At 48.7% G+C, this 17,824-nt stretch overlaps 3 protein-coding genes and 1 non-coding gene across 4 annotated transcripts in view; 2 read left to right on the forward strand and 2 right to left on the reverse strand.

Annotated features, from left to right (window-relative positions):
- GLB1 (galactosidase beta 1) overlaps window positions 1-5,943 on the reverse strand; it is a 93,119-nt gene extending 87,176 nt beyond the window's left edge. The window contains exon 1 of the mRNA XM_024743449.1: window positions 5,796-5,943. Within this exon, the coding sequence (XP_024599217.1) occupies window positions 5,796-5,867 (72 nt within the window). The 5' untranslated portion in view covers window positions 5,868-5,943. The remainder of the gene's footprint in view (window positions 1-5,795) is intronic.
- On the reverse strand, window positions 1,729-5,918 carry TMPPE (transmembrane protein with metallophosphoesterase domain). Its single transcript, XM_024743451.1, has 2 exons — window positions 5,796-5,918; window positions 1,729-3,407 (listed from the first exon to the last, which is right to left on the reverse strand). The coding sequence occupies exon 2, from the start codon at window positions 3,296-3,298 to the stop codon at window positions 1,955-1,957; it is 1,344 nt and encodes a 447-aa protein (XP_024599219.1). The 5' UTR covers window positions 3,299-3,407; window positions 5,796-5,918; the 3' UTR covers window positions 1,729-1,954.
- Window positions 5,944-12,788: 6,845 nt separating the features above from the next.
- Window positions 12,789-12,860, forward strand: TRNAG-ACC (transfer RNA glycine (anticodon ACC)). Its single transcript has one exon. It is a non-coding gene; the product is annotated as a tRNA-Gly (tRNA).
- A 3,769-nt stretch (window positions 12,861-16,629) lies between these two features.
- Window positions 16,630-17,824, forward strand: part of CRTAP (cartilage associated protein) — a 34,105-nt gene continuing 32,910 nt past the window's right edge. The window contains exon 1 of the mRNA XM_024743515.1: window positions 16,630-17,798. Coding sequence (XP_024599283.1) covers window positions 17,328-17,798 — 471 coding nt within the window. The 5' untranslated portion in view covers window positions 16,630-17,327. The remainder of the gene's footprint in view (window positions 17,799-17,824) is intronic.

The following is a 17,824-nucleotide window of genomic DNA, read 5'->3' on the forward strand; positions in this document are numbered from 1 at the left end:
GGAGAGACTTGCCCTGGCCAGGCTGAGTGTGCACAGGGAGACAATAACACAGGCAAGAGACAGAGGAAAGCAACCCCAGCAGTTGCTGCTGTGACAAATCACTGGGGCCCAGCGGCAGGCGGCATGGTACCCACTCCTGTTTCCCAGGACTGGCTGCTCCATAAATTCTCTGTGCACCTGTGACCAACACAGCCCCTTTGCAGGCAGGCCCCATGGGATGTTTAAAAATTAGCAACATCAACTGCTTCCTTGTGACTGAGCTACAAGCAAATTCCGCGCCATGTCTTAATACCCTCCCCGCAAAACTATCCTGAGGTAGATACGATAATTATCCCCATTTCAGGGTGAGGGAAACCGAGGCTCAGTGAGGTCATTTGCCCGATGCTGCCTGACAAGAAAGCAGGAGGGTGAGCCCCTCCAGTCAGAGTTCCCTGTCGCAGAAAGATTCTCAGTGAGGCCTTGTCTATCAGGCCTTATTGCTACCCCAGGGTCAAAGGGTATCCTACCTCTGGCACAGAGGCCGGCCAGCGAGGCTGGGGCTGCTCCAGACACGGTAACCCCTGCCTCTTTTTCTGAGGGTCCAGCTTAGGGATGGCCGTCTGGTTCTGTGGCCAGAGCGCTAGGACAGCTCTGATGGGGTCAGGCTGGTGGGGGGGAAGGGGGCAGTGAGCCACCAGCAGGAAGGACAGCCCAGCATCCCAGAGCCAGGGGTCCCACGAAGGGAAGGCCTTGTGGCCCGCCAGAGCTCAGTGCCCTGCCACTCCCCATGCAAGCCTCAACCTCCCTACCGGTAGAGAGCGAACCTCCGTTTCTGACCCAAACCTGGGGTGGAGGGTGTGCACTCCAGTTTCCTGACTGTCCCTCCAGTGTAACAGCCATCCTACAATGAAACTGGCCGACCCCCTTCCGGGTCCTGCTCACGTAGTTACCATGAACTGAAATCGGCCTCAAGCAGACCACTTCAAAAGGGCATCAGGTTAGAGGCCCTTGCTTGTTCTCGTTACAATGTTACTTGTGTTTGAACCCTGTCCTCACCTGTAAGGGTACAGCTACTTACCATCAGGCAGTGGGAAGAACACTGGTCTTGGGAGGCAGAAAACCTGGCTTCCAGCCAGAATCTCCCATAACCCTTGCGCTGCCGCCAGTGCTCTACCTCCCTTTGCCTCGGTTCCCTCATCTCTCAGTTGGGGAAAGTCGCCTGTCCCTAACCACCTCATCCAGGTGTTGTATAAAAGGAGCCAAGTTTGGCAAACACCCTCTGAATTCCTAGGCAGCAGCACTCTGACCTTCATTCACGGACCAGTGTTCCCATCCTTCTGCCCCACCCCCAACCCCAAAGGCCCAGGAGCACAGTCAATTAGACAGCATCACTCAAGGCCCGGAACAGGATGAGCCTCTATTCCAGCCGACTTGGCTGATGCTCTCAGTAAAGGTGACTCTGATAGAACCAAGGGGGAAAAGCAAAGCTTCTTCTCCAGCAGCCAGAGGGACCTCCATCTCGCCAGTTCTCCCAGATTACCTAGCCACACTGCCCCTTCCCCAGAAAGCTCTGGATCAATGATTTTGAAAACCGCTTAAGTCCTAAAGAGGCTTTTAAAATACCAAGAGTCCCCTCCCTACTCCACTTTCCACAGGCATCCCCTTCAAGCAACCCCCTGATTCAGTTCATCCCCATGAGTTCTGCAGAGGAGGAGGGCTTACTCCACATCATCTGGAAAATAGATGCCTGTTCCTACACATGTGACTTTAGTGGCCTCACAAATGCACAGAAAGAAGCAGATGGCCACCTACAGAGTTAACAGGCAGCCCCACCACTGATCACGGTGCAAGCCAGTCTTGTGACAAGCGTGTGCTGGCAGGAGAGACTGGAGGGGATAAAGCAGGCAGCCTGGTCTGCAGAGGGTCGGGGACGGAGGGCAAGGGCAATGAGGAGGTGCACGGGGCAGGGGTGGGTTCAGGGAACCCGCTGCAGGACGAGCTCTGTAATCTCCGCCCTGCTGCCCAGTCGCATGGGTATCCCATAGTAGGCCGTGCCTGGGCTCACATAAACAAATGTAGTCTGGGCCACTTGGTACAGACCAGCAAAGAAGGGGTTCAGGAGATAGGCTGCCACATTCAAGGGAAAGATCTGCCCAGCGTGAGTGTGCCCAGAAAGGATCAAGTTGATATCTGGCCGAGCCTGGAGAGCTCTCTTGGCAGCCAGGGGCTGATGAGCTAGCAAGATGGTGGTGTGGTCCGGGCTGCAGCCCCCCAGAGCCTTCTCGAGATCCATGCCGTGGCCAGAGTAGTGCAGGATGTCTGCTTCGATGTCGTCCACCCCGGCCAAGCAGATCCAGTCATCATCCTCACCCCCGCCAGGCTGGGCCCGGGTGGCAGAAATCTTCACGTTCTGATTGTGAAGGGGCGTGACGTTCAGGGATTCCAGCAGCGCAAACCAGTTGCTGACATCTGATGTGTAGTACTCGTGATTCCCCGTGACGAAGTAGGTGCCGAGGCGTGAACGAAGCTGGCCCAGAGGAGCGACGGCTGTCCGGAGGACAGAGGCTTCGGCATCGCACAGGTCACCCACAATCACTGTGACATCCGGTCCCAGCGTGTTCACCATCTTCACGAACATCTCCATCTTGGTCCTGCCCACCGTGGGGCCCAAGTGGATGTCGGAGAGCAGCGCGATCTTGAGGTTGTCCATGGAGGCGGGCAGCCAATGGATGGGCACCTCCACGGTTTTCACAGCCGGGGGCTGGGCAGCATTCAGCAGCCCTACCACACTGAGCACGGCGGACACCAGCACCGCCAGCGCTGGCCTGAGTGCCAGCTTCCTTGTCTTGTCAAGGCTGCCCACCACCCTGCCGGCGTGCAAGGCCAGGAGCTGGTAGGCCTGCTCCATGCCACTGAGGGTACAGAGGAAGCAGACCATGATGATGTATGCCCCGAGGCAGGAGTAGGCCGTCAGGGAAAAGAGATAGGGCTCCTCGGCTACTAGAAAGATCATGGTGAAGAAACTGGAATGGGCCAGGGCCAGGAAGGCCACAACGGCCAACTTCCAAAGCTGGAAACAGGCCGACTCTGCAGCAGGGGAGTGGCTGAGGTTGCTGACAGTGCTTCGCCAGATGTAGAGGGAACCGAGGAGCATGAGCGAGTTGGCAAACAGGGCGAGCTGCAGGCGGAACAGCCACCGCCAGGCCCTGAGCTCGAGGCTCTCCGCCAGGTAGGAGCGGGAGATGACCATGGACACGAAGACAGTGCCGGCTGCCAGGGCGGCCTTTGCGCCCAGGGACAGCTGCCTGAAGATCGCCATCACCTCTGCTCCTAAGAGGGTCCCCTGCCAGTTCTGTGCAGGCGGGCTCTGGAAGGTGAGCTCCTTAGATAGGACAGTGGCCAAGGACAGGTTTCCAGGTCAGCTCCGCCTGCAACCAGGAACCGGCGTCAGCTTTGTGGGATATGAGAGCTTCCTTGTCCCCAGTCAAAACCTGAAGGCCACTTACACCTGCCCAACCCATCCTGAATCCAAGCCACTCAAATACCAGTCAGTTGCTACATTTTATTATTGAAATACAAACACGCTGGATTATAACAGGATGGGCAGTTTCATTTTCTTACCGTTTTCTGTATGTTTCAGGTATTTCCATAATGCGTATGAACTTTTATAATAACAAAAACATTATTCTAAACCAGCGGTTCTCAAAGTGTGGTCCAGGGAGACCCTTTCGGGGGGTCCATTAAGTCACAACTATTTTCAAAAACAGTACTAAGGGGCTTCCCTGGTGGCGCAGTGGTTGGGAGTCTGCCTGCCGATGCAGGGGATGCGGGTTCGAGCCCCGGTCTGGGAGGATCCCACATGCCGCAGAGCGGCTGGGCCCGTGAGCCATGGCTGCTGAGCCTGCGCGTCCAGAGCCTGTGCTCCTCAGCGGGAAAGGCCACGGCAGTGAGAGGCCCGGGTACCGCAAAAAAAAAAAACAAAAAACAGTACTAAGCCATAACCATTCTCTCATGAGTGTACAGTGAAGTCTTCCAGAGGCTACGTGACATGTGATATAGCGAGAATGAATGCAGAAGTAGCTATGAGAATCCAACTATCATCTATTAAGACAGACATGAAAGAGATTTGCAAAAATGTACAATGTCACTCTTCGCCCTACAATTTGGGAAGAAATTATTATTTTTCAAGAAATATATAAAGTTTATTAACATATAACGATTTTACGATTTCTTAAGTAAGTTAATAAATATTTTTAAATGTTCGGTTTTAACTTCTAGGACAGTTAATGTTTGAGAACCGCTGTTGTAAATAAATGTAAAGAAGGAAATCATGGAAAGCTAGTTGGCTGGTATCTTTTTAAGCTCTAGGCCCAGGAGGGACACCTAGACACCTAACATAAGGATTCCTGGGGTGAAGACGGCCTCCTGGCGGTCACAGGGCAGCCCCTGTGAATGATGCTGCACAAGGATAGTGAGCAACCACGACATGGCAGGCTGCCCTGTCCCCCAGCTCCTCCTCCATAAATCCTTATCCCTTCCGTCTCACAACCCTCCTAGATATCGGTTAAGATCTGCCATCTCCCCATCTTACTCTGCCACTGAATCCTTGAACTGTTCTCTTGTGGCTCTCATAGCTGGCTAGTTCCCACTCCAGGGCTCCCAGACAAAAAACTGGGGCAGGGGAAGCACAGACCCAGGTAGACAAAGGTTAGCAAATAGTCATTTGAGATGACCTTTTCCCAAGAAGAATCCAAAATGAAAATATTTTCAGCAGTTGTTTTCCAAATAAGATTCTCAACCTCGGTTTAAGATAGATAAATTAAAAATATATATATTTTTTTTTCTTTTTTTTCCCCTGCCCTACGCACTTTACTGAAAGCCTTTTACCAAAGGTGTAATTTGCAAGTCAAAGTTCACCATTTTCCACTTATAAAACAAGTCCCAGACTCAGCCCACCCGAACTCTGGAGAAAGAAAGTTGGTTCCCTGAACGTGCAGAGAGACAGGCGCCCGTTTAAATCCCCCGGTTCCTCTCCCCTCAGATCCACCCCACCTTTCCAAGGCCGTGATGCTGACCTTCCCAGGAGCGATTCGGAGTTCCCTCGGCTCCTGCCTTAGCTCTGCCGGGTGGACTGAGGCTGTAGTTCTCCCGCAATCGTGCACGCCCCGCACCGCCCAGCACCTCGTCCCGCCAGACCTCCCTCCAGCAACGCTGGCGGCTACCTGCAGCCTGCCTCTGGCTCACCGCCAAACCCTGAAGGTTTGGGAAATCCAAGCCTTAAAAAGTAGGCGGCGGGAAGGGCCGAGAAGGGCACGAGATGTCCGAAAAGAGACCACCTCGAAGGTAATTAATCCAATGTTCCCATTGCGGGGGCCTCTCTTGACCCCATTTTTCTCCTTCCGGAGCGCTCCGCAGAGCGCTGGCAAGGGAGGGCGCGCCAAGCCAGACAGAGCCCAAGGCACCCTCCAAGAACGCGCGCTACTTGGAATCCCCCTCCCGGAAACCCGCAAAGATGGAAAGCACCTCATCTCAGCCCCTCATTGCACCAATAAGGAAGTAGGCCCCAGCGAAAAGAGGCGGCAGGGGAGGAACACACGAGCGACAGAGCTACCGGTAAGAAAGCTCGCCCCGCCCGGCCGGCCCTCTGCCGGCTCAGCCCACTGCCTGAGCTCCCCGCGTTGCCCTGCGGGCCCGGGCGCGCCTTGGGGTCCCAGGACCTCCGCCCTTTGGGACCCCAGGTGGCCGCAGCACCAGCCCGGTCCCCCGCCAGCCTGTCCCCTATCCATCATTCCTGCGCGGGGGTTCTGTGGACTTACGTGCAAGCCACGCGCAGAGCCCAGCAGCAGCGGCACCAGCAGCAGGGAGAGGATGCGAACGACCCCCGGCATATCCACCCTCCGGCCTCCTGGCTCCACTGTCAGCGCCCGGGCAGCTGCCGGGTGTCACTTGACTGAGGACCCGCGGCCTGGCACCGCCCCGCGCCGGCTCCGCCCCGCGCCCCGCCCAGCGGCCGCCGAGCCACGAACCCAGGGAGGCGGGAGCCTGGGGCCAAGCGCTGCCGCGTGACAGCAGGATGGCGTTATCTAGCACTGGCAGGCCTCCGCCGGAGGGAGGGGCCTTTTGCGAAGGCCCTCAGGAGGCCTGGCTGTCAGCAGCTTGATAACGCGCCTCGGGGTTGGAGTTTTACAGGGGTCTCCTTGCTCCCTGGCTCCCTTGACAGGACAGAAGAGGGAAGTTGAGGCCAGATAAACCTAAGTGGACTAGATGGACTCCCAGCCCTGCCCACGGGGCTGTCCGGAAGACTAAACCAGGGGCCTGTAAAGTGTGGTTCCCTAGACCAATCCTGTATCTGGTACGTGTTAGAAATGGAAATAGCAGGTCCTCGTCCAAGAAATTCTAGGGGTGGGATCCAGAAATCTGTATTTTTACAAACCCTCCAGGTAGTTCCGATGCACGCTAAAGTTTGAGAACCACCGTTCCAGGTTATTGATACATTTAGAGGTGTGTTTCAACTGTGGCGAAATCTTTCTGAATGCCAACCCTCAAAGCACCAGGGGCTGCGGAATTTTTATTTCATCGTTGGGTTTTGAGAGACAAGAGTAGCAACACCTCCCATCTTTCAGTTTTGCCCTTGAGCCTCTCAACATCCCTGCGATACCGCAGATCTATCAACTGGGCATAAAATACAAGTTTTATCCAAGTTTTCCACTCGTGAAAACGAAGTCTCTACTGTGTGAGTTAACGTGTCCAGGACCGCTGGTTAACCACTAGATATGAGTCTGAAGTTGTCTTTCCTACCTAGTTCCCCGAACTCTCTGAAAATCCCCCCTTTCTCAGAGGAAGGAGCCTTTAGGGAAATCGATTTCAAATATATGTATTTTTCCAGCTTTATTGAGTTATAATTAACATTCCACAAAATTCACTCATTTTAAATATTTTCAACTTTTATATGTTAACTTAGTTTTGAAAAATAAAAATGTAAGGTTAGGGGGTTCCCTGGTGGTCCAGTGGTTAAGACTCGGCGCTTTCACTGCGGTGGCCTGGGTTTGATCCCTGGTGGGGGAACTAAGGTCCCACAAGTCTCAGGGCGCAGCCAAAAACAAAACAAAAAAAACAAATGTACGGTTAAATTACGCGGTCTATTGACAGACTCCTAGACTAAACTTTAATTAGGCTCCTCTGACTAGAGACTCTTTTAAACTCTTCTAGACCTGGACCTTGGCCTTCTGTGCCTGTCCTGTCCTTGCCTGCCCTGCATTGTCCAGTCTTAGCAAAGAATCCTGCTAAGTCAGTTTAGGAGCAATCCCCCAATTCTTGTTATCTGATCAAGGTCCTCATCCCCACCCCACCTCCCTTTGACATCTAAGTCCTTGACCTCCCCTTAGCAAGAATCCCTTGAGATCTCCTCTTACAAATTTTCACCAACAAGCCCTTCTCTCTGCTGGCTGTAAATCCCCAGCTATCTTTGCTGTACTTAGAATTGAGACCCATCCCTCCCCACCTATGGCAGTAGAGTTGACCCTTATTACAAAAAAGTCTTGAAGGAAATCTTCCTTACCATTTTATCAAGTGTCAGAATAATTCTTTTCTTTAGCACTATTTTTTACAACTTGTGCATCTTTTTAAAACTTAGTCTGGTTTTTAACAATGTGAGCGATGATTATAAAAGTCAAGAAGAGTGGTTACTTTTGGGGGTGAGGGCTTGAGATTGGGAGGGGCCCCATGGAAGGGCAACAAAGTTTTGTTTCTTGAACTAGAGGGTGGTTACAAGGGTATTCGCCATTTAGTCCTTTTTTTGTTTTGTTTTGCTTTCTGGTTTTTTTTGGCCTTGCTGTGCAGCCTGCGGGATCTTAGTTCCCCGACCAGGGATCAAACCTGAGCCCCCTGCACTGGGAGCACGGAGTCTTAACCACTGGACAGCCAGGGAAGTCCCTCATTGCCTGACTTTAGAGCCCGAATTATTTTTTATTTTTATTTTTTAATTGAACTATAGTTGATTTATAATGTTGTGTTAGTTTCCGGTGTACAGCAAAATATATTCTTTTTCGTATTCTTTTCCACTATAGTTTATTAGAGCCTGAATTACTTTTACAAGGCCATGCTTCTGTGCCTACTTTACTTATAGTTCCTGTCCAAGTGTGCATATAGAGTGTGTGCTGGTGTGTAAAGCTCCTGCTCCAGGTTGTGGGGAATATGAAGTGATCTTGAGAAGGCTATCACCCCATAGGGAATCATTTTCAGTAGAAAGATGTCCACATACACAACTATATATGGGGCATGCTCTGATATAGACCAGTGCTACTCTAAGTGTGGTCCGAGGACCAGTGACATAAGGTAAGTACAGAAATTCAGAGTAGGTATTTGGAAACTTACAGCAATTTGACAAAGCTTGTCTGTTGCATCTAATAATGAAAAAATTAGATGCGAATTTTATGTCTATTTATATTTCTTTTTTCTAGTAATTTATTGTTATAGATTTGTACAACCAGATCAGTCCTTGAAGGATGGGAAAGAGCACTGATAATCACAGAAACAAAAGTGATCCTTCACCAAAGAAAGCTTGAGAAGCACAGAGGCCTCATCAGTAGCCTAAGAACAATGAAGGGAAGAGACATATGCGACCCAATAACAGGTAAAAACTTTGTTTTTCTATCCTAACAGGGCTTTGCACAAGTTAGGATAAATTGGGAGATTGGGATTGACATATACACACTACTATATATAAAATAGATAACTAATAAGGACCTACTGTACAGCACAGGGAGCTCTACTCAATACTGTTATTACCTATATGGGAATAGAATCTAAAAAAAGAGTGGATATATGTGTATGTATAACTGATTCACTTTGCTGTACAGCAGAAACTAACAGAACATTGTACATCAACTATACTCGAACAAAAATTAAAAATAAATAAATAAAGTTTTAGAACAAGAATCAATCTCCCTTTGAATGACCTGTTTTCCATTGTGGTCCTACAGAGCTTTCCTCAGGTTCCAGTGTCAGTTCTTTTCTTTTCTTTCTTTTTTTAATTTTTCTGGCCTGCACCGCTTGGCATGTGGGATCTTAGTTCCCTGACCACGGAACGAACCTGAGCCTTCTGCACTGGAAGCTCAGTCTTAACCACTGGACCGCCAGGTAAGTCCCCCAGTGTCAGTTATGATCTGTATTTCAGTGTAAAAATTTAGCTAACATTACATTTCTAATATTTTTAAAGTTCTATTAAAATGATTGTAATTTGCAATAGGTTTTAGGAATACTAAATGATAGATGTTAAAAGCAAGGAGAAAACAAGGCCTCCACTAAAAAGAAATGACAAGTAAATGCAGTGCATGATCCCAGATTGGATCGTGAACCAGGAAAAAAAGTTGCTACAAGAGACATTATTGGGACAATTAACAAAAGTTGAATATAGACTATGGATTAGAAAATAATATTGTATCAAGATTAAATTTTCCAATTTTGATAACAATACAGTGGTTATGTTCTTAGGAAATACACTCTGGGACTTCCTTGGTGGTGCAATGGTTAAGAATCCGCCTGCCAATGCAGGGGACACGAGTTCGATCCCTGGTCCAGGAAGATCCCACATGTCGCGGAGCAACTAAGCCCGTGCGCCACAACTACTGAAGCCTGCGTGCCTAGAACCTGTGCTCTGCAACAAGAGAAGCCACCGCAATGAGAAGCCTGTGCACCACAACGAAGAGTAGCCCCTGCTCACTGCAACTAGAGAAAGACCATGTGCAGCAACTAAGGCCCAACACAGCCAAAAATAAATAAATAAATAAATAAATAAAATTATTAAAAAAAATCACACACACACACAAAAAGGTAATACACTCTGAAACTTTTAGGGTAAAGGGGCATAATGTCTGCAACTTCCTCCCCAATGATCATATGTATATGTTTATATATATAATTATACATTATACATAATATACATATTATTACATGTACATGATTATGGAGCAAATAAGGGCAAATAAGGCAAAATGTTAACAATTGATGAATTAGGTAAAGGACATATAGCAATTCTTATATGAAAATAAAAAGTTATTTAAAAAATAAATAATAAAGCCTACTGCCAACAGATGTGGACAATTCTGATGTGCAGCAATTCCTCATGCTTCTCACGAGTCTTTGAGTTTTCTGATACAATAAGTCCCAAGACCTGTATCCTGGGGTTAAATTGTGCAACCAACTGATGGGTATGGTTATGAAACAATAAAAAGATAGAATTGTGAAATCATTGGCAACAGTTTCCCCACAGTCCCAATAAAAGTTAGCAGCTGTGTCCCAGGACTGGCCCATCCCTCTTGATAGTCATGAGCACTAGCATGCCCTTGTCACCATGTCCTCGAGCTCCCTTTCAGGAGTCTGAGATCTAAAAACAAATGCCCCAAGTGAGGCCGGCCTTAGTGGGGGGGAAAAATGACTTTGTTTTAAACACTCTGTCTCCTATCTTCTTTTGCCTTCACTATCTGGCAAAAGCAGCTGCTTCTTTGCAGTGTTGTTTTTTTCCCCTTCATGTTTGATCTAGGCCTGTTGTTTCTTCTTCATCCGGGCCCCTGGATTTAGCCCCCTCTGTCTTTATATCCACATCTGCAGCCGTGGTTCATATCTCTGAATAATCACAGTAGTTTTCTAGCTCAATCGAAGGTTACAACCAGATATGGCCAAAGGGCTATTTGTTTTGACAGTCACCATGTTGGCCCATCGGTGTCTTAAATTTTATATAATCAATGGAATTGTCAATATTTAATCAGGGGAATTTACAGAATCTGGATTTCCAGTTTCTCTTCAAAGATCAGAAGGTCTGGCCATGCCAGGGTAACAGTAGATCAGAGATATAAACTGGGACATTCTTTAGGCAGGTAGGTTCTTCCAGTTGGCAACAATCTCCATCTGGTCCACTGCTCTTTTGACATGGCCTGCAGGCCCCACGAGAGATTTAAGTTTGCAGCTTCTGGGTCAGAGGGTCTCTGTGGTAATTTGATCACAGCCTCTCTGACTGCTCTATCAGACATTATCTGTGTGATGCCTCAGATTCCCTAGTCACCTGTCTGCAGAGCTCTAGTCTTCCTGTTTCACCCAGCTGCCCTGGCAGCACATCTGCTGCCCCAAACCGACTATCTGGAGTTTCTGGCTCCTCTACACACCTCTGCACTCACTGGAACAAAGCACCATGCTTCCTACGTGGCTGCCAGAGGCTGGGTGGTGCAACCCAGAGGGGCAGGCAAGTTCACTCCCCCGTAGAGAACCATAGTGCAACAGAGATCAGAGGAGGAAAAGAGCCAGTGAATAAATGGCCTCTCCTTCTTCCCTCGGATCAACTATTTCAAGGAGTGGTTTCTCTGTATATAGCCTGTTCAGAGACATTCCACGTAGTCTAGCGGGTCCACCTGCCAAGGCTGCTCTGAAGCTGTAGCCAGTGTGGTAACACATTACCTTGTGTTGCATCTCATCCTTCCTTTCCCTCTTTGCCTCTCCTCTCTCTCCCACTGTCATGGGTTTACCTCCCAAATAAAGAATGAGCACTTAGTCCTTGCCTCAGCCTCTATTTTCTAGCCCAGGATAAGATAATTATTTGTTGAACATGAAGAAATTACTCTGCAGCCTACCGTTGCCTGTACGTATTTCTTGAACTTTCTCTAACCGTGGATTTTGGGGAGGTCCTCTTAGATTTTCCTTTTAGGACCATAGGTCACAACTCATTCCCAATACAAGTCCCAGATTTGATACCTCTTTTGTAATGAAGTAATCAGTGCTTGCACTAGCTGAAGGAGTTCTTTCCTTCTAACAATTTCCACACCACTCTACCTACATCTAACTTATGACATTTATCTTTCTCTGTGTTATGACCCTTTATGGTCTGTGCCTTAACTCAGGCCCTCATATTTCTTTATTTAATTTAATTAATTAATTATTTTTTTGTAGGGGGCATGCCATACAGCTTGTGGGATCTTAGTTCCCTGACCAGGGATTGAACCCAGGCCCCCAGCAGTGGAAGCATGGAGTCATAACCACTGGACCGACAGGGAATTCCCAGGCCCTCATTTTTCTTGTGGAGATCACACTGAGGGGTCTCCTATGCTGTTATTTGGCCTCCAGTCCCATCACTTTTCTTCTCTCTTGTAGTGTTTTCTTCACCCAGAATCTTCTTCCTTTGTTCATTTTTGCCCCCAGCAAACTTCTATTCCATTTTTTCAGGCCCTTTAAAGGAGTTCAACAATGGCCTCTTGGGGCTTCCCTGGTGGCGCGGTGGTTGAGAATCCACCCGCCAATGCAGGGGACACGGGTTCAAGCCCTGGTCCGGGAAGATCCCACATGCCGCAGAGCAAATAAGCCTGTGCACTACAACTACTGAGCCTGTGCTGTAGAGCCTGAGAGCCACAACTACTGAGTCTGTGTGCTGCAACTACTGAAGCCCGCATGCCTAGAGCCCCTGCTCCGCAACAAGAGAAGCCACCGCAAGGAAGAGTAGCCCCTGCTCTCCTCAACTAGAGAAAGCCTGCGTGCATCAGTGAAGACCCAACACAGCCAAAAATAAATAAATTAAATAAATTTTAAAAAAAGAAAAAAAGAATGGCCTCTTGCAAGAAACTTTCCCAGACTCAGACTAGATTAGTGCTATAGACTGAACGTTTATGTCCCACCCCCAGCCCCCACCAAATTCATATGTTGAAACCTAATCCCCAAAGTGATGGTGTTTGGAGGTGAGGTCTTTGAGGTCTTTGGAGTGATTAGTTCATGAGGACGGGGCCTTCATGAATGGGATTAGTGTCCTTAAAAAAGAGACCCCTGGGACTTCCCTGGCAGTCCAGTGGTTAGGACTCTGCTCTACCACTGCAGGGGCCCAGGTACGATTCCTGGTTGGGGAACTACGATCCCTCACGATGCGTGGCCAAAAAAAGACTTCAGGGAATTCCCTAGTGGTCCAGTGGTTAGGACTTGGTGTTTTCACTGCCGTGGCCTGGGTTCAATCCCTGGTCAGGAAACTAAGATCTCGCAAGCTACCCAGCCAAAGAAAAAAGGAAGAGAGAGACTCCAGAAAACTCTCTTGCCCCTTCTATCCTGTGAGGACCCAGTGAGAAGACGGCCATCCATGAACCAGAGAGTGGGTTCTCACCAGACACAAATCTGCCAGCACCTTGATCTTGGGCTTCTCAGCCTCCAGAACTGTGACAGATAAATTTCTGTTTATAAGTTACCCAGTCTATGGTAATTTTGTTATAGCAGCCTGAACCCACTAAGACAGTTACCCAGCTCTCTTTGGGGCCCACACAGCACTCTTTCCAGCTCTGGTGGTGGGTAATTGAAGGTTTACTTATGTCTTCTCCAGACTTTGAGTTTCCTTAGGAAAGAGGTGATATTTATTTAATACAGTGCCTATAGGTTCACTATAGTTTAATGGAACAAATGAAAAAACTACAGATGTCTTATCGCTACTCGACTGGAAGTTCCTTTCAGTCGAGGATATATGTCTGATTCATGCTTGCATTCCAGTGCCAAGGGCAGGACCTGGTATAAGGTAGATGCTGAACAGTGTATTGAAAGAATGAATAAATTCATGAAAGAGAATTTGTCATTAAAGTCACCTGGGGGACGCTGGCTCCTTTAGGGAGGAGACACTCTTGGGCACAGCTCTAGTGAAGCTGAACAGACCCCCGAAGCAAGGGTCAGCCACTGTAGACATTGTCTGGTTTCACTTCCATTTATAAATTGTGTTGAATTATCATGGGAAGCAACTGTTCCCTCCACCTCCACCTGCCCACCCACGACTGTCTCCTCAAAGGCAATTCCAGTTAACCTTTGCTGCCCCACACTCTCTCCCCAACTCTTTTTTTTTTTTTGGTACGCGGGCCTCTCACTGTTGTGGCCTCTCCCGTTGCAGAGCACAGGCTCTGGACGCGCAGGCTCAGCGGCCATGTCTCACGGGCCCAGCCGCTCTGAGGCATGTGGGATCTTCCCGGACCATGAACCCGTGTCCCCTGCATCGGCAGGCAGACTCTCAACCACTGCGCCACCAGGGAAGCCCTAAAATAATATCTTTAAAATATATGTATGGCATAAAAAAATGATGCAGTGAATGTTCCCATATTCACTTGCATCCCCTCTCCCTCCTGTGACCCTCTTCCAATTCCATGTCCTTCTTTCCGCCTTACAGGAAACCACTCTCCAAAGTTTTTGTTTATGGCTCCTTTTTCACTACAGTTTCACCCTGCATGTTTGTATGAAATAAGACTGTATTACTTGCATTCCTAAATAATATTTTGTGTACTTTAGCATATTTTTAAACTTTTAGACAAGTGGAATCATTCTTTTTTTCTTTTTAAGGTTGAACTGTGTTGTTATGTGTAGCTGTAATTCTTTCATTATCCTCTGCTGTAAAATATTCTCCTCTGCACACATCCTCTCTCTCTAAAAAAAAAAAAAAATCCACTCTTCTGTTTTTAGACAGGTTATTTCTGCTTTCTGCTATTAGGAACTGTGCTGCTGTATCATAGCCAAAACACTTATTAATTACAAAAGAAAAAAAAATGAAGTGGAGAAAATGGATACGACCTTAACAAGGTAGACAAAATTAATGTCACTGATAAGGTGATAAGGTAAGACAGTGTGTTCCTCCTGTGACAGCTGAGAAGGATGGTATTCTAGTCCAAAGAGCTTAATCTGAATCTATTCATGAGGAAACATCAGAGAAGCCCCAGTGAAGGGCTTTTTATAAAATAACTGGACTGTGTTCTTTTTTAAAATAGATTTTCATTTTTAAAGCAGTTTTAGGTTTGCAGCAAGGCTGAGTGAAAGGTACAGAGATTTTCCACATACCTCCCATCACTACATAACCACAGCCTCCCCGCTATCAGAGTCCCATACCAGAGTGTTATATTGAGTACAACAAACGAGGCTACTTTGACACATCATAATCACCCAAAATCCATGGCTTACATTAGGGCTCACTCTTGGTATTTCACATTCTGTGGGTTTTGACAAATGTATAATGACATTTATCCACCATTATAGTATCACACGGAATAGTCTCACTGCCCTAAAAATCCTCTGTGCTGTGCCTGTTTATCCCTCTCTCCCCCCAACACCTGGCAGCCACTGATCCTTTTACTGTCTTCAAAATTTTGCCTTTTCCAGAATGCCATATAGTTGGAATCATACAGTAAGTATATAGCCTTTTTATATTGGCTTCTTTTAGTTAGGAAAATGTATTTGTTTCCTCTATGTCTTTTTTGCGGCTTGATAGCTCATTTATTTTTAGTGCTGAGTAATATTCCATCGTCTGGATGTACCACAGTTTATTTATTCATTCGCCTATTGAAGGACATCTTGTTTCCTTCCAAGTTTTGGCAATTATGTAAAAGGCTGCTATAAATACTTGTGTGCAGGTTTCTGTGTGGACATAAGTTTTCAATTTATTTCAGTAAATATCAATGAATGTAACTGCTGGATGATATGGCAGAGTATGTTTAGTTTGGTAGGAAACTGCCACAGTGTCTTCCAAAGTGGCTGCACCATTTTGTATTCCCACCAGCAACGAATGAAGAGTTCCTGTTGTTCTACATCCTTGTCAGCATTTGGTGTTGTTAGTATTTTGAATTTTGGCCACTCTAATAGGTGTGTAGTGGATCTCATTGTTGTTTTGGCCTGTATTCTTATACAGTGTCAATGGTATGACAAGAAAAGCTGAAGGTTCAGATTCCAGAACACTAAGTAGAAGAGATAGCTAGAAACAACACAGGATATTGGATCACATCCTGCCCAGGGGAAGAAAGTGCTGTAAAAGACATTATTGTGGGGCTTCCCTGGTGGCGCAGTGGTTGAGAGTCCGCCTGCCGATGCAGGGTACACGGGTTCGTGCCCCAGTCCGGGAAGATCCCACATGCCGTGGAGTGGCTAGGACCGTGAGCCATGGCCACTGAGCCTGCGCGTCCGGAACCTGTGCTCCGCGACAGGAGAGGCCACAACAGTGAGAGGCCCGTGTACCGCAAAAAAAAAAAAAAGACATTATTAGGACAGTTGACAAAACAGGAATAGGGAATATAGATTAGTCTTCCATCAATGCTAAGTTTCCTGAATTTGATCATTGTCTTAGTTTAGTTCTTAGGACATACATATCAATACTAAAAGATTAAGGGGGAAGTGACCCCATGTATGCAATGTACTCTCAAATGATTCAGAAAAAAGCATAGAGATAAATATAGAGAAAGTAAATGTGGCATAACTTAGCAATTTGTGAATGTGGATGAGGGCTATATAGGAATTGTTTCTACTATCCTTTTAATTTTTCTGTAAATTATTTATTTGTTTTAAAAAATATTAATTTATTTATTTGGCTGCACCGGGTCTTAGTTGCGGCCCACAGGATCTTCGTTGCGGCATGCGGGATCTAGCTCCCTGACCAGGGATGGAACCCAGGCTCCCTGCATTGGGCGCACGGAGTCTTAGCCACTGGACCACCAGGGACCCGTGTCCCCTGCATCGGCAGGCGGACTCTCAACCACTGCGCCACCAGGGAAGCCCTTTCCGCATCTTTTGATGCACACATACAAGTTTCTCGAGCGTATTCTTTTATTTATTTATTTTTAAAAAATTTTGGCCGCACCGCACTGCTCCCGGGATCTTAGTTCCCCCACCAGGGATTGAACCCACGCCCTCAGTAGTGAAAGCGCCGAGTCCTAACCACCGGACCGCCATGGAATTCCCTCTCCAGAGTATTCTGAGGAGTGGAATGACAGTCATAAGGTGGTGTGCATCTTCAACTTGATTAGTTTAACAGTTTACAAAGCGCCACTGACATCCTTATTAATTTTATTTATGCATTGTCTTTCATTGAAATGAGGTCGTCGCAGTGCCATCAAAGTGTAGGCAGTGGACCCGCAGGATCAGTCTCACCAGGGTGCTGGTTAGAATCGCAGATCCTCAGACCCCCATCCCAACCAGACTTGCTGAATGAGAAACTCTGGGGTCACGGTCCAGGAATCTGCGTTTTCACAAGTCCTCTAAGAGATTCTAAAGTGTAAGCAGCGCTGATCTATGATCCATTAGGGCCGCGCCTGGCTTGCAGACCGCCCTCTTTATAAAGGAGCTAACCGTGGATCCCAGGATCACGGGTTAGATCGTGCAGGAACTAGAGGGCAGCGCCCCTCCCCAGGACAACCACTCCGCGCGGGCAGTTTCGCCCGGACCCCCGGATTGGGTGGGGAGGGGCAGCCGGACGGGGCGGGCCGGAGGCTGGCGTCCCCGCCTCCCCAGCATTCGGCTCGCCGCGTCGCTCAGTCCTCCCGCTTCCTTTCCTTCTCGCACCCCTCCTTCCTTCCTTCCTTCCGTCGGGAGCGATGGAGCCGGGGCGCCGTGCGGCCGCGGCGCTGCTGGCGCTGCTGTGCGCTGGCTGCGCGCTGCGCTCCGGACGCGCCCAGTACGAGCGCTACAGCTTCCGCAGCTTCCCTCGGGACGAGCTGATGCCGCTCGAGTCGGCCTACCGGCACGCGCTGGACCAATACAGCGGCGAGCACTGGGCGGAGAGCGTGGGCTATCTGGAGATCAGCCTGCGGCTGCACCGTCTGCTACGCGACAGCGAGGCCTTCTGCCACCGCAACTGCAGCGCGGCGCCGCAGCCCGAGCCCGCCGCCGGCCTCGCGCGCCACCCGGAGCTGCGCCTCTTCGGGGGCCTGCTGCGCCGCGCGCACTGCCTCAAGCGCTGCAAGCAGGGCCTGCCGGCCTTCCGCCAGTCGCAGCCCAGCCGCGAAGTGCTGGCCGACTTCCAGCGCCGAGAGCCCTACAAGTTCCTACAGTTCGCCTACTTCAAGGCAAGTCCGCCTCGCCTCGCCCCGCC

Source organism: Neophocaena asiaeorientalis, unplaced genomic scaffold (genome assembly GCF_003031525.2).
Source record: "Neophocaena asiaeorientalis asiaeorientalis breed wild unplaced genomic scaffold, Neophocaena_asiaeorientalis_V1.1 scaffold332, whole genome shotgun sequence".
In the NCBI taxonomy this organism is placed as follows: Eukaryota; Metazoa; Chordata; class Mammalia; order Artiodactyla; family Phocoenidae; genus Neophocaena; species Neophocaena asiaeorientalis.